At 34.0% G+C, this 16,619-nt stretch overlaps 1 protein-coding gene across 1 annotated transcript; it reads right to left on the bottom strand.

The window, feature by feature from the left end:
- Window positions 1-3,400: 3,400 nt before the first annotated feature.
- Window positions 3,401-7,272, bottom strand: LOC113767959 (laccase-1). The gene is made up of 5 exons (XM_027312165.1): window positions 7,171-7,272; window positions 6,924-7,075; window positions 5,268-5,509; window positions 5,002-5,130; window positions 3,401-4,509 (listed from the first exon to the last, which is right to left on the bottom strand). The coding sequence occupies exons 1-5, from the start codon at window positions 7,270-7,272 to the stop codon at window positions 3,401-3,403; spliced, it is 1,734 nt and encodes a 577-aa protein (XP_027167966.1).
- Window positions 7,273-16,619: the final 9,347 nt, after the last annotated feature.

Genomic DNA, 16,619 nt, shown 5'->3' with positions numbered 1-16,619 from the left:
TCAAAGTTTTACATAAAAATTCAGTACATTAAAGGTTTTATATATATTTGGAGAAAGCATATTCAGGCGCAAAACACGTGAATTATTATCCATTTTTTTAAGAGGATCAATAGTGGTTTCCTACTTTTCCCTTTGTTAACTTGAACTCGGGACCTCTAGATTAATAACTTGTTTGCCTGATGATAAAAGAATTTTAGTTGAAAATTACTCATAACTTGCCTTTAAAAAAAAAAATTTTTTACTCATAACTTTAAATCTAATCTGTTATATCAGAAATTTAAGGTTAGATTTCAAGAACTCGCTCCATTCGCAATTTTTTTTTTTTGTTGGAGGAAAGTCGTCCTTCATCTGCATGTATTTATATAACTTGCCTTTAAAATATTCGCATGAAATCAAGATGAGAAAATTCTATTGTCATCTAGTTAGCACGTGACATGGGAATAATCAAAAGTTAAACAAAATAAAATGTTGTTTATGATCCATGAAATATTGGAGAGACTGTAGTGTCTAATGTCCCATATAGTCTCTTAATTAGTTAAAGATTTCTTATTATCGATATCATAACTTCGTACAGCCGTAAATTCCTTCGCGCATCGTCCATTTTTTTTCGTTTTTTAAGGAAGATAACGATAAGTTATGCTGTTGGGAATCGAGAATCTCTTCTAGTTCTACGACTGTCAACAAAATAAACAACAAAGCAAACCAGAATTTGACCCTTTTCAAGCGGTGAATGTTTCTTCACAAATGTTAAATATTCATTTGCTGACCAAAAAGAACAGAAGAAATTTACTATCCACCTGCAAATTCATCTAAACATAGATAGGAACATTTTTCACTACTCAGCTAGTTAAAATATTTGGTTGGAAGCTTGGATTAAAAAACAAAAAAATTCTGTTACAATTTTTTAAGGCAACTAATGAAATTTCATCATAATTGATTGATCAAAAATACGTTCACACACTGGTCAGAATGTTCTGTAACTGATTTTTTTTTTTTTTTTGAGGACAACGTTTTTTTATTTTTGTTTAATAAACCGTTAATCATATCTAGTTAGGCCAATGTTCAGTCTAACAGGCAGTATAAACTATAAAGATGGAACATGAAGAATAGATTTAAGGCTTTTCGACAAATTGAAGCAGCAAATGCACAAGAGGCAATCTGTTATGTCACTGAATGTTATAAGACATGGCATGTGCAAACCTAATCACACTAGAGAACGTGACAAGAACAGGAGGAACACAAAACTTAGGCTCTTTCAAACAGCTTGCTCATGGGACAGCCACTTGAGTCTCAATGCTTCCAAAATTTGGATAACATCAAATATCAACCACATGCATATTCAATTCAAATCCTCCATCATATAATTCATCTATATATATCCAACAGCAATATTTTCTTATCATAATCCGTTTGAATTAGCTGTTTTTGAATGTATTTTTAAAAAATTTTACTGTATCAGCGTATATGAAAAACTTTTGTATGAGATTTTTTTTAGTTGTTTTTGTTTGTATATCAATATAACATTGTATTTGAAAAACAGAAAGAGAAATCCAAACGGTCATTATAAGATAATGGAACCATGCATCCTTATTATTAAGTAGCAGTGCTAACAATTTACAAGCTATAAGTATGTGACAAAACACAAATGATCTGTTAAAAAAGGGTACACAGAATGATAGTACTATATGCTTAGGAAGTCGAGCCTAGGGTTCGCACGCTTTCTTTGTTTAAAGCTGCGAGCAAATGAAAAGCCAAAAGCCCTTTAATCATGTAGACGGTTGACCCTCTTTCTTTCTTTTCTTGCTATGTAATACTAGTACATGGCCGTGAATGAATTTCATGACAGAACATTAGTAGTTGCAGTTAATGTGAAGTTGTTGCAGCCATAAATTGCTTCCCATCTTTGATCTTTCTCAGGCAGTAGATTGTTGTGTGCAGAGCTGGCTAGTGTTTTCTTTGATGGGGATGCAGCAGGATAGTGAAAGTCATGCATCCAACGAAGTTGTCATCAATGAAGAACCCTCTGATTTTTCAACGCAGATGATGATTTTATCGGCAAATGTAGAAAGTGATAGTCCAAAAATATTGGTCCAATATATAGTCCAAAATAATTGGTCCACAATTTTTATCGGATCTTGCAGAAATTCAGGTCGCATGCTCCCGCTGGTAAGACCTGTTTACATCATGTGGAGGGTCAGCTGAGTGTAAAGGACTTGCTCAAAAAATGAAAAACTTGACTAATGGACTTAACTATTTTCTTACTTCCCTATTTTCTTGTTCTTTAGTTTTTACTTAGGCTTTAGCAATTATCATGGTAATAAATCGAGGTTTTTATTTTGAGAAGAAAAAATGACCAGATTAAAAGCATGTATAAATTTGCATCCTCCAAGAGTGATATCGTACCGGAGTTGCAAATAAAAGTTTTTTTTACATTGAAAAAAATTAAGAATTAATTTTATATACATTGTCAGTGTATACACTATCATCATTAGATATATGATGCATGAACAAATTTTAAAAATTAAATTTTACTTATACGTCATTCATCCAACCATAATAATATATACATTGACAATGCATATAAACTTTACTCAAAAATTAATACGCAGACTACAATAATTTCCATGGTGATGGCGGGGGAAGAAATATGCAATCCTTCTTTGTCACTTCTATCTTGGGTCAAATTGCAAGATCCAATATTTGGGCTAGTTATTCCATTATCAGTTGCATTTACAATGGCCCAATATATTTCAGCTTAGTTCGCTGTTCTCAAAGGAATTGTTGGCCCAAAAATTCAACAAAATTCAAAATGACCTTCATTCTTCCACTCTAGGCCAGATAGTCTCCCTATTATTATAAGACAACTTTATTTTGCTTCCAACCATTTTAATCTTTTTTTTTTCTTTTTGTAATTTTAACTTTGTTTCAGTTCCTTTAAATTTGTAAATAGCATCAAATTCCACCTTTCTGTTGAATTCTTTTATTTTGCATGCTAGTCTCATTGAATATTTCATTCTTTGGACACCTTCATGGTATGTTGGTCTATTAACTCCGAAACATCACCTTGGAAGACCATGATGAATTTGTGATAGCTTAGGCTAACAAATAATTGCTACAAAAACCCCATGTTTCTATGAATTGCATACATTAGATTGACAAGCTTGAACTCCTTTGATCCATTACTCTATACACTAGGACAAGACCTCTTGTATAATCACTTATAGGACATAGACAGCCCAATTAAGCTCAAACTCCCTACCCAACCCAACCCAAACTCTAAATTTATTTAAACGCGCACACACAGACTGAGATGAGTTGCAAAGCTACATATTTCACAAACTCTGGAAGGTAGTCCAGGCTAGAGCAAACTGCAAAATCTTCCATAAAGCCGGGAAAAAACTCAGCAGGGAGGAAGGTCATCAGGTGGAGGAATCAAACACTGTGAAGGGTTTTTACCCTCCTGTACAACAAGACCCATGGCTAGACCCCATGTCGTATGTTCCTCGAGATGGCAATGTATGAACCATACCCCTGGATTATCTGCATGGATTCTGATTGCTGCCCATCCTCCTATTGGAACCGCCACCGTATTCCTCTCTGGAGGATCCACAAGATTGTAATGCAATGGATCTTTTTCAGCGTCGAAATTTCCAAATCCGCGTCCCACGATGAAAAAGTTGTGCCCATGAACATGGATTGGATGGTTCTCCGGGTTCAAGAAATTGGTATCTTGCAGCACAATTTCTAGCCTCGTGCCATATGGTACCACCACCAGCTTACTGCCAAATTCAGCATTCATGTTTTCAGTTAAAGGGTTAACTCCTGTGTAGTTAAAAGGAACGGGTGGCTTTTCGGGGAAATTGGAGAACAGGTTAGCCATACTGAGGTTCTTGTAATGGCATTCCAGGATGGATATGGGAGGGCGAATGAATGATTGGTTGTTCATCGATGCTAAGAACCTCTGGTTTCTAAATCCTTTGCAAGTTTTATTAGGAGGGCAGTCTTGAAGATTGAGACCTATGGTTGTGATCACTTGCTTATGGACTTTCCTGGGCACTTTACAAGGGTACTGAGGAGATCCGAGGCTTCGAAGCTTGTTGGCGAATTCCGTTGCAAATTCAGTATCTTGCAATGCAGGGAGGTTGCTTGGTAAAGTGTAAGATGGCAATGGGAGCTCAACTGTTTCTTTTGAATTTGTGGTTTTGTACTTCAGGAAACCAATTGTGGTGGAATTGTCGAAGGGGAAAATTGAAGTTAGATAAGGTCTTGCTGCCAAGACAAACATGCCGGTGGAATCTGGCTTTTGATTCGCAGTGAGCAGCACATTGGTGGTCTGTCCGGGGGCGATCATGATAGCTTTTGTTGTAAAGGGTTTTGTGTAAACTGCATCGATTTCTACGACTGTTAAAGTATGGTCAGCCACAGCAAAGAAGAGCTCATCATTGAGGGCGGCATTGATGATCCTTAGCAAGTATGTTTTGCCATGTTCGACTGTCTTGATGAAAGTATCTGTAAATTATTAATGTAACAAAAATCAGTTCCAAATCCCTCTTGGCAAAAGTTCAGAAAAAATAATATGATCAATTAGGAGGTGTCAACTGACAAGCATCTCAGACCTTGAAAGGGGACAAAATGAATGGTTCAATTCTTGGTTGTCAGCGAAAGGAAACAATAACTTGAATTCAGAATTTCCTTTTAGTCAAATCCCTCTCGGGTATTACTGGAATGGTCGAATAGGACATTTTTAGTGACAAAAAATTGGATTAAAAAAATCTCAACACTGGTAATGTCATTTTTTTTATGCCAAAAATGTGTGCTTTAATCTGCCTATGAAATGGTTTATGTTTCAGCATCTTCAATAAGTGAGTTCCTATCGATCTTGTAAAAGGAATTCAACAAAAATCCAAGATTAAATACAACAAAAAGAACAAAGGAATGGTCAAATTGGATTTTGTGTACAAAAGCACATTTTAGCAAAACCAATATTCTTTTTAAGTTTACCTTTAAGAGAGCAATTATACAAGGGCCCTGGCAAGCCATTGATCGTGTAAGCATCTGAAGCATTAGGTCCAACCCCGGTTAGCATCATATCCTTTTCTATTGCCATCACATCTGAATTGAACCACTCACCTGTAATAAAAAATTTCAAGGATTCAATTTAGAAATGTAAGTTCTTCAACGATACCGAAACCCTCTTGTATATATACTATTGTAAATAAATTACGTGCAAGAAGGATGAATTTTATAAATGTTTTGAAGAAAATTACCAAACGTTATGGGAATCTCCTCTTGAATTGGAACTGAGAAAGGATAAGGCATGCGAGGGTAGATGATAAAAGCTCCATTAACAGTGGAACGTTGCCATGAGAGATGGGCATGCCACCAAAGAGTTCCCCTCTGATTGACTACGGTGAACCTGTAAGTGTAAGATTTTCCAGTTCCAATTGGGCATTGTGTAACATAGGCTGGACCATCTGCCCATCCTGTCCTTAATTGCCTTATTCCATGCCTACAATAGTGAATTCAGCAAGAAATTTTTTAGTAGTTAAATTGATCTCCTGCAAATAAGCTTCTTGACAACAGCATTTACAAAAAGATTAGGATGATCCGGTCAAGATTTGTCAAAGCCTGACACAATTATGATTAAATTAGTGCATGGATAAACACAGATTATCAAGTGTCATCACAACATATTATGTGTAATAGAATAATCTTCTGATAAATAATGTATGGATTAATATTTCCTACACTGACAGTGTATACACTGTCAACGTTAGATGAATGATAACTCTGTAAAATTTGAATTTAAAATTCAAATTTTGCGCATATATCATGAATCAAACGGTGATAGTGTATGCACTGCAGTTTATTATGTCCGATAATATGATGGAAGGGAATATACGATTATAGAACCTGCAGTTTGGGTTATTTTTGGCTCGCTTAGATGTGGAACTTTATCGTTTGAGATGCCTGAGTATTTTTCTTGTCTAGGGTAATTACTATACATCAATTGCTGATTAAAGTCGGCCTGATGTGTAAATAAGTTTAATTGGTTTTAATCTGAAGGGAGCTAATTAGAAAGAAATTTTAACAGACTAAGCGGGACGTAGAAAAACCCAAAAACAAAAACTGTCTAACTCTTTTCCTGCACAATTACAAGTTGAAGTTCACTCCGCAGTTTTCTTTTTACTAGTTTGGCATCAAGCACTTCTATTGTGATTTCTGAAAATCTGTTTTCCAATTGCAATAGGGATAAATTAACTTCTTACTAATTCATAATATTAAATGGTTTTCGATTGATTACTTTAACTAATTATAAATTCAAACTTTAGATAATCAATTTTTGTGATGTTCGAGATTGCTTTTATATTCTGACTATAGATTTTTTTAATGATTAAAAAAAAGTTAAAATCTATGATCATCCAAAAAGCTGTCAATTTTATAATCAAAATTTTAAAAATTTAAAACGAGAACAAGCCTATGTTTGTCTGCGTAAATACATGGATAAAAATTAGATTTTGCATTCCAAAGCCCAAAAAATTCATAGAATCAATCATTGTCAAAATCACTCTACCACGATTGAGTACGAAGTAAACAATATTTAATCAAAATATCACCTTGTTTGATAATCTAATTTAACACTTAAATTTAATGAAATCAGATCTTAATATGTTCACAATATACTTGATAACAAAAAATAGAACATTTTAATTAACTAAGTGGGTCTAAATTGTGCACGCAAAATTCACTCCAAAAAAAAAAAATTATTCACTTATCACTTAATACAAAATGCACTCAAAAGTTAAGATTTCGATATTTACAATTTAACAAATCAATCAAATCAAATTTCAATTTTATCAAGTGCACCCTGTATGCACGACAGACCAAATGCATTAATAAACGAAGTACTACAATATACTTACCAATGGAGAGTGGTGTTCATATCAACTCGATTAGTAACCTTTACTTCAACATTATCGCCTTCATGAACACTAATGGTTGGTCCTGGATATTCCCCGTTAACAGTAAGTATTGGCCTTGTGTTGCACAGACGCTTTACATTCTTCCACTTGACCTGAAATAAAACCAAATCAACAAATAAACACCTTGAATTGTTTTCATGTTTTGTACCTGTGTTTTGTGAAGTAAAAGAGAGTTTAAGACACATACATTAAATTCAAAACGCCTGGTGGTTGATGACAATGAACATGGTAGAAATATGCTTAGAAGAAGAACAAGTGTAACAAAAATTTGATGATAAAAACTCCCCATTAATATGTAGATTCCTTCACAACTCACAAGTGATCACAGGCACCTTAAGGTGGAATTCTTTGCTCAACTAATTGGACTCACGAGCAAAAGAAATACTAGTACACCTATTTATAGTGTGAATTCTTTCGTACTAAATAGTTGTTGCTACATGAAATTTGTCATTTCTTTTTTTCTTTAGTGATGACGACAGTCATCAATTTGTCCTAGGCATATATGAGATATTGGAAATTAGATTCCTACATTTTCTGGAATTTTGTCTTGAAGGGGCGAATTACGAGGGTCATGAACCATAGACAGGTAGGTAAGGATTTGCAGAAAGTAAAAGAATGTCAAATTATGTTATCCTGCTTCATTGAAATTTGTCTCAAAGCTTGGCTGCTACAGTATACACATCTTTTATACCGCCAAATAAACGAGACTTGGGGGAGAACATTATGGGATCAAGCATGTTCAATCCAGCAATGAAAAACTGAAAAGTCACAAATTTGTAATAATATAAACTTTTAACTTTGTCAGCTTCAATTGACTCTTTTGTCAGCTGATGCACCAGAGGACTTCTTGTAGGTCCAGTGGCATCTTCTTTTTTTTTTTTTTTGATGTGGGGGAGGGGGTGGTGGTTGGTGTAGGAATAAAACCAGGACAAATTTTTTATAGAAAATGTTATTTATGCTTCTTCTTTTTTTTTTTTCCACTCCCACAATTTGTTTTATCATATATGTCCAATAAATAAAAATTATATGATTAAAATGCTAATGGGAGTATTTCCCAATTTCTATTCATCAGTATCGATTTCTTGCCTCAAACTATGCAGTAGGCTACTTTTATCTGATTCGTGGGGTGGATAGAGATAACATGGTTTATGGCAGGTTGAATTTTTAATTTTAGAGATTTATTTTTTTTAGATTTTTCATTTTTGTGGAGCAAGATTTTTTAGAAATTTTATAAATGTTCTACAACTTGCACGATTCACCAACCAAAAAAGTTGGCATTATTTGACAAATACAGGTTTTCTTAATTTATCCAATATAGAATCATTACATGTGTCTAGAGATTCCATTTGCTTCCTCAACATGGGAGTTGGGGAAATGAATGAACCCTTCTCTATTCTTTTTTTTTTTCCTTTTTCTTTCCCTATAGTGCACGGAGAGACCTGAAGTAAAGAAGGCCTATAATGTTGAAGTGGTGACTCTTGAACAATCCTGCATAACAAGATCTCTAACTTGGAGCTGCTACCATTATTGACGTACGTCTCCTAAAATAAGTCTTGCCCCATGTTTTCTCCAATTTATTTGGAACTGGGATACCAGATTTTGGTCTGATCTATGACAAATGTGAAATATATGTTCATGTTGATCATTGTTTCCAAGTTGAATTAAACAAGTTTTTGTCTAATCATGTTTGGACACTAATTATCAATTCAATTGCACCTCGTAATTCAATAATGTAACTTATTAACATAACAAAGCTTTACAAGCTAGCAATAAACATTCTATTGATTACTTTTAGAATCTTTTGGATTAGCTTGTACTCTTATTTTTCAGGTTTCACTTGTGCCATTTGATGGCTAATTAAGTTCGTAATCAGCAAAAGGGGGAAAAAGGGGTTTCAAACCTTTTGCCCCGAACATTTTCCTATCCGGATTCCACAATGATAATTTAATCAGTCGACTAGCTAGCACGGGATAGAACAACAAACAAAATGTGTCATCACATCAAGCTCTTGCCACTTAAATTGTGTGTCTTTGACCATACTTTAAGAGTAATTTTTGTTGGGGATCGACATGATTGGAACTGTAGAGGACAAGGTCAAATTGGGTTTGGTCGTTCGTGACTCCATCCTTTTAATGAGTTGAAATTCTCTTAGGTCTCTTCTCACCTCTCAACTGGATCGTGCCATTGATATTCTCTTCTTGCTTGTGACCTCGTCTTTGCTAAGAAAATTCAGGACTCAAACCGTCCAATCGGCTAGAAAATGTTTAGAGCATCTCTCATTCACCGACTACAAAGAGTTAAATTTTCACGAGGAAGTTTTCTAACAATTAGGATAACTTAGCAAACTGAATTGCAGATTTTCACTTATATAAAAGTACGGTTGGTATAGGCTGTTCTTCTTTTTTTTTTTTTTTTCCTTTTTAAATTAAGCTAAGGTCAAGAGAGAAGTTCTGGCAACAACTTATTCCATATATTTTTGGATTATTGTAACAACTAGGAATGGGTTTGCACGTGACTATAGCATCATGATATATGATATTTCTTATACACTAATTTTTTGGTAAAATTCTATTGTTAACATTGTAATTTAATATTTGCATATTTTTTATTTAAATTAATTGGTGGTATCTCTCATTTGTTATGTTTTCTCTAGGGAATTGAGATTTTTCTTTTATTTTCTTTTTCATGGAATGCAAAGAGACAGATTAGATTGGGGTGTTTTGCTTTGTTTATTGTCTTCATATATAGTTCAAATTTAATTAAGTTTTTAGTATTTTGCCTTCATAAGTGGTATAATTATTGACTATTATTAGTACACAATAAATCCAATTATCAGGGAGAAGGGTATTCTTGGCATAATGTAAAACCAAGACATATCCTGCTTCCACACTATTCTTTCTAGATCTACCATACTTTTATAAGGAATTTAGATATAGATAGATAGATACGGACAGATATAGAAAGATAGATAGATTATTAGTTGGTATCGTCCATAAATTTTCGTATTGCTCTGATCGTTGTATTGTGTTTGTTCTTTAATATTCTTATACTACTGTCAGTGCCACAGCTCAGATTTTATTTCTATATCAATATTTGCACAAGATGCCAAGTTTGTCCTCCTCAAGTCCAATGCAATTTGGACTTATAACGGTAATTTGTCACTTTAACAAAAGCTATTGTAAAAAATAAAATGTGGCCTATGACAATAATGCCATATTATTCTTAACACCAAAAAAAAGTATAATGACAGAACGTATAGTAAAATAATGTAACATATCTCTGCTTATGCAAGTGGTTAAACTTTTACTTTAAAAAAAAATAAAATTACACCAACCATATAGGGTGGGCATGGTTAAACTTTTTCTTCACAAGGTAAAAGCTCAAAATTTCAAACATTGAGAATTCCTCCATCCCTGAAGGAGAAATAATAATATTCGTTGCACATATCATGATCTGGTGTATATAATCAACTTTCATCTTGCCTTGCAATTGGAATTTTTACATGGCTGGTGAGATCAAGAAAAGGGCAACTAACCCTCCAATTGTTCATCTACAGATTGATTCATGTTAACCCAAAATTGCAAGATGGCTGGACAAGCAAAGTTTAGATGGTAAATGGCAGTTTCCACCATTGCACTTGAATTAATTATGTGTTTTACTAAACACATTCCAAAACTAAAACCAAATGATAAATTGCTGTGCCGCCAAGTGAGAGTTGATGATGAGTGGGGAGAGACCTCCAAAATTTTACTTTAGTGGGCAGAATACTGCATAAAAACTTAAGTGGTGTTTTTATGATCCCAATATCCTCTCATTTGTCTTAAGTTGTTGTTACTAGCTAGTTAAGAGTGTCAAATTAGGAATCTTGTTTTGTCAACTTCATTCATGCACAATGAAAAAAGACATAATATTAGAAGATGCCATCAACTAAGCATATGTCACATCAATCAATAGTCATTTAGGCTTCAAGACGGACGGGTGCTTGTTTTACCACTTACTAATCAGATTATTCTATGATCCCAGCAATCTTCTTAGCAAAAAACCACATCTAAGTAGATTTTATAGCTTGCTTTTCCACCATGAATGGTAATCAAGTCATTATCGAAGACGAGATGGAGACAAAAGTTTAACTACATTTTTACTTTAAGCTACCTAAATATCTGACCACGGAGTCCCTTGTGAATAAAAGATTCTAACTTTGAGTTATTCGATTCACACGAATGAAGGTATTTCACCAAGAAAGAATAGAAACATTTTTCCCCATATAGATTATAGACAGGGGACAGTGGGTAGCTGAGAGCCTTTGTTGTCCCATGGTCAATGATCATGAATTTAGTTGGCTTAATTCTCCACAATCCATAGACGGATAGAACATTAATTGCCGACCAGAATTACACCTTATGTATAGTTGATTGGGTAATAAAAAAACCAGTTCAGTAGTTTGTGGCCATAATTATTATGTGTTTCGGTCTAAAAAAGAAGGAGGCGCTCTTTAATGCTACTAGTAATAGTACATTTTTTTTGCACGTAATTATATTAATTCAAATATAGCATATATTTCTTAGATATAAATTTTTTTTTGGTGAAATTTGATTGTTTACCTGATAATAGAATACTTTATATTTCCAATTTTTTTAACCAATTATTGTTACAAAGACTATCTGAATACGAACTCTTTGATTTAGTGATTTTTAAATTTATTTTGGAGCTTTCTCTTTTTTAATTTATTTTGAACTTTTTGTTAAATTATGGATTCAATTTTGATAAACAATTCTTAATGCGGTTATGTTTCACCAAAGTTCAATTCAAATTCACAAAAAAAAAAAAAAAAAAATTGAAAAAAAGTGCTTACAACTTCGTATACTAAAATACTCTAATTGAAGGTAATATGATCATAACAAAAACTAAAATTAAAAAGTGCTTACAACTTATAATGTCAACACTCATCATACTTTCAATATAGTAATAGATATCAATGTCAACCTTTATATCAATTCGGTTATCATTTCTCAAAACAAAAATCTGAAGAAATAGATAGCAAAATAATGTAACAGTAGGGCTGGATTTATTTATTTATAGTCAATTACCTATTGAGAGTAACTTGTTGTAGAGATCATCATCAACAATCTGAAGGCAATGAAAACTTCCATGTTTTCTGAGATTTTTCTTCCTCTTAAAGAAAAATCTACAGTAAAAAAAGATTAAGTCCATTTTGCTCCCCTAAACTATCAACTATATCATTTAAATGCTCTATACAATCGATTTGCAACACATGGTTTGAATTAGTTGAACACTAATCAACAATGAATCCTTTTTGTTTAAAAAAGACAGTAACCTTCTGTTTTGCTTTACTAAATTCTTGGCACCCAAAGAAGTTTAATTTATGACAGACCACATCGTCAAAAAGAATCTAAACTATCTTCGCTTACGATTAAATTGTTATTTCATAAAGCAGAAGCTCAGAAGTTCAAACATTGATAATTCCTCCATCCTTATGGGAGAGAAATGAATTTCAAGATTGGATTTATGTACATGGCTGGTGAGACCAAGAACAAGAAACAAACTGCACCCTCCAACTGTTCACCTACGCTCTACAGAAGCACAGATTGAACATTGATATGAACCCAAGATTGCAAGATAACTGTACAAGCAAATGTGAAATATTCCTGAACTCGAATTTACGTGTTTTACTAGAGTAGATCTTGCACATTCCAAAAACTAAATCCAAATGATAAATTGCTGTGCCGCCAAGTGACAGTTGATGAAGGAGACCTTCCAAATTTTACTCCACTTTGGTGGGCAGAAAACTACATAAAACGTTTGTTTTTATGATCTCAATATCCTCATTTGTCTTAAGTTTTTGTTACTGATCTTGTTTTGTCAACTTCATTCATGCATAATGTAAAAAAGGCATATAATATTAGAAGATGCCATAAACGAAACATTTATCACATCAACTAATAGTGATCAGGAAATTGTCGAACTACCACTCTGTGATGCCCTTCGGTCTTCAACACAAGTGCTTTTATTAATTACTCATCAGATACTATGATCTTAGCTTGTAGAGATTTAAGGACCCAAACCACATCTAAGTAGATTATTAAAGTTGCTTTAGCGTCATACGTATTCATCGAGTCATTAAGACGACCAACATTTGAAATTTGAAGTCTAAATATCTGACCCCCAGAGTTTCTTATGAACAGAAGCTTCCAACTTGAGTTGTTGGATTGACGCGAATCGAGATGTTTCACCATATATAGAGTCTTTAGATTGAAAATTAATTGGAAAAAAAAAATGTGCTGCATTATAAACACGTTTTTAAATTATCTTTTCATATTTTTAATTATTTTTTTACTTTACATACATCACATCACAAAATAGTGCTATAATATTATTTTGAAAATTTTTTCGGATGATTTTCAAACCAGACAATCTTGGTCCATTTTTTTCCTCCATATGGACAGGTGGATGTGGGTTGCTGGGAGCCTTGCCCCATGGTCAATGATCATGAATTCAGTTTGGCTTAATTCTCACAAAAACGAACCTACCAAAATCATCACTTCCGCCACAATAATAGACAAAAGGTGACGGATACAAGATGAGGATCGAGCGAGAACCGCGAAAAAATTCTCTGCACCAAATGTTGATGAAAATGCTCCATAACTAGATGATATCTTTGTATTCTATCAAGCCATCGCTTTTATGGTGGTTGGAAATAGTTGATTTCCAAATTAGTGATAAATACAAGATACTGTACTTATAGATTTGGTTCCCCCACCCACCCCCAACTCGTGGCCGCCGGCCGGGAGCTTGGAACACCACTTGGGCAAATGAGGCTGTGCATAACGTTAGCGCCCCGATTTTGATCAAGACTTCTGAAAGAGACACGGATTAGCTTCTTTTTTGGTTCTTTTTTGGGGGCAACTTTGCTGACTTGATATTCAAGAAAGTGATACGTACACAACTGAAAGGGTATACCACCCTTCGATCAAAACATCAGTAATTACAGAAACAGCTACAAGAGCTTGATGAAAGCTAAACCTAAAGTAAGCATTTTACCTTTAAAAAATGACAATGAAATCCCTAACTCAAGAATAAGCAGTACTTCTCCTGCGTCCTAGTTCCAATAACCATCATCGAACATCCTTAAGACTTTGCTGTATAGCTAACTCACAAGAATATAAGAGCAGTTTACTCATGAACTTTGAGAAAAGAAGTAACATATGTTGATTCTAAGACATTAACTTACACTTGTCCAGACTCCAAAGAGGATGGCTCATGAATTATTACGAGAAAAACCTTTAAAATATTCGACTCACAAACCCTATTCTGTTGAATGCCATCCTGGTGAGATAACAAAGCAAATGAATGTGTGCTACATTAGGATGCCTGCAAGTGATTGAGCTGTTTTTGGAGTTAAAAAAAAATAAAACGTCTTCAATTGCAATGGTTCATAAGGATGTTATTAACTAATAAAGTCCGGTCCCGGAATAATTAAAAATCATATAGTAAACATTATCATGACCTGTTGTTTTCTTCATGCACGTGGTGATTGGTAAAGGACAAGTACCAGTGAATATTCCCAATAAAAATGATATTAGCCTACCAAAAGAATCACCATACAAAAATCTAATTTAGTCAAGGCACATAAGACCTCATCTCGAAAGTTGGTGCAGGAATTTTGCTTGGTAGGAAGTAAATGGATGTATCGGAGGAAGGAATAACAAAGAGCACCTTATCGCTTCGGTCTTATTAAGGAATCGGGAAAACAGCCAAAGACAAGACTACAAGTAAAGCTTTTCAATTTGCTAGACCGTCAAAGCGTTGCATAAGATTTGTGTTCATGTGATGTTTAGTTTAATTAAAGGATTATCTAAAGCTCCCCTCCATGCATCAACAAAATCATGATATTATTGCATGAATGTCAAATTATAATTTTTCGCATGATTGTGGTCAATGTCATTTTTAAACAATTAATTTTAGAAATCTTCGTAATATTTCTGACAATATCACATAACACCATTCTAATTATGAAAATTACGCTGACCTCCCTTGTCGATTGGACGGGATGAAATGTCAGAATCAAAATGCATGAATTGTCCACAATGCCCTAATGAATGTTCTCTTACAACTAAGGGGGAGTGCCCGCGTATCGCGAGAGTGTTTGGTGCATGCTGTTAAAGAGGATTTTTCATTGAACAATCATTTTAGAAAGAAATAGCCATCAAATATGACAAGATTAATAATAATATATTCTAATTGCAGCACACACTTTTACACTTTGTTTTATCAATATTTTTTATAATTTTATCATTCCCAAAAGGTATAGATGTCAATTGAAAATCGCCCAAGAGCAGACATAAGTTATTTTAGACAAAGGAATATCTTCCAACAGCTAATTATAGCGATATGTTAATTGCAAAACGTGTTAATATGTTTTGGTGTTAATTGCACAACAAAAGTCACACTTCAATTAAATGTGTCTATAACATCATTTCAATAATTACACCAACACATAAGCTTATATGAGTTGTACTCAATGCAAAAACGATTGTAAAATAATTTCATATTCCAAAAATGCTCAGATATTTTCATGAATCAAAACTTTAAATGTACCAAAATGAGGGCATTTCAGTAAGTATACTTAAACACATGTTGGCCTCAATTGTATAAAAATTTTATAAAAAAACTACACAACATCCCACATTTTCAAAAAGCCCCTATCTATGCGGTTGAAATTTAAATCCCCCTTTAACCATAACTCATTCTTATACAGTATAATGAAAGGATACTAGTAATTTTGTTAAATATCGGTACATTTTTTTACTAAAATAAATTCCAAATTGGCACCACTTCAGCTTGGTATCGTGCACTCATTGGTTTGGATGGTTTATACAACCCACTTGAAATGTGGCCAAAGAAGGTATTGGACTTCGCGTTCTAAACTTCACTAACCTCGGGATTTTGGCCCATATATCCAACTCAAGGTCTCTCCTTTTTCTGGGGCTCTGAACTCGCATTAGATTGTGACCCAAAAACAAAAACAGAAAAAAAAATATATAAATAAATAGCATGAAAAGAATACCCCTCCATTTTATATACTTTCGATTTATCTTTTTTCTTCTTTCCTTTGCATTTTCCAGAACATTTATGTTGATCTACCAAAACGTAAATATGTTTTTCTGTGCAACAAAAAAAAAAAAAACCCAAAAAGAGAAAGTAATTGAACTACCGCAGAAATATATCTTTTTTTTTTTTTTTTTTTTTTTTGCGCAGTAGGGTATCTGGGCCCATGGACTGGTAATACCGTACGGCCCAACTAATCCCTACTGCGGGCTGGGAGCGGCTCGCCCCAAGCGTCACCAGCCTCGGTAATGCCGGGATTCGACCCCTGGACGTGGCTCTCCCCCAACTGGGACTACAACCACGGAGCCGAACCCGGAAGGGCTACCGCAGAAATATATCGTTTATGAAGATACATGATATTACTGTTTAGAAGGGCTAAACAATAAACAAATAAAAAAGGCTAACTACTAAAAAGATTTCTTGCAGTGGGGCAAAAAAGAAAATGAAAAAGAGGCAATAACTGTTGTAACGGTAACTTAACCGAATTCTACCGCGCAAACGTTTGCGAAT

This window comes from Coffea eugenioides, chromosome 4 (assembly GCF_003713205.1).
Source record: "Coffea eugenioides isolate CCC68of chromosome 4, Ceug_1.0, whole genome shotgun sequence".
Taxonomy (NCBI): domain Eukaryota; kingdom Viridiplantae; phylum Streptophyta; class Magnoliopsida; order Gentianales; family Rubiaceae; genus Coffea; species Coffea eugenioides.
This window is presented reverse-complemented; position numbering and strand designations above follow the sequence as displayed.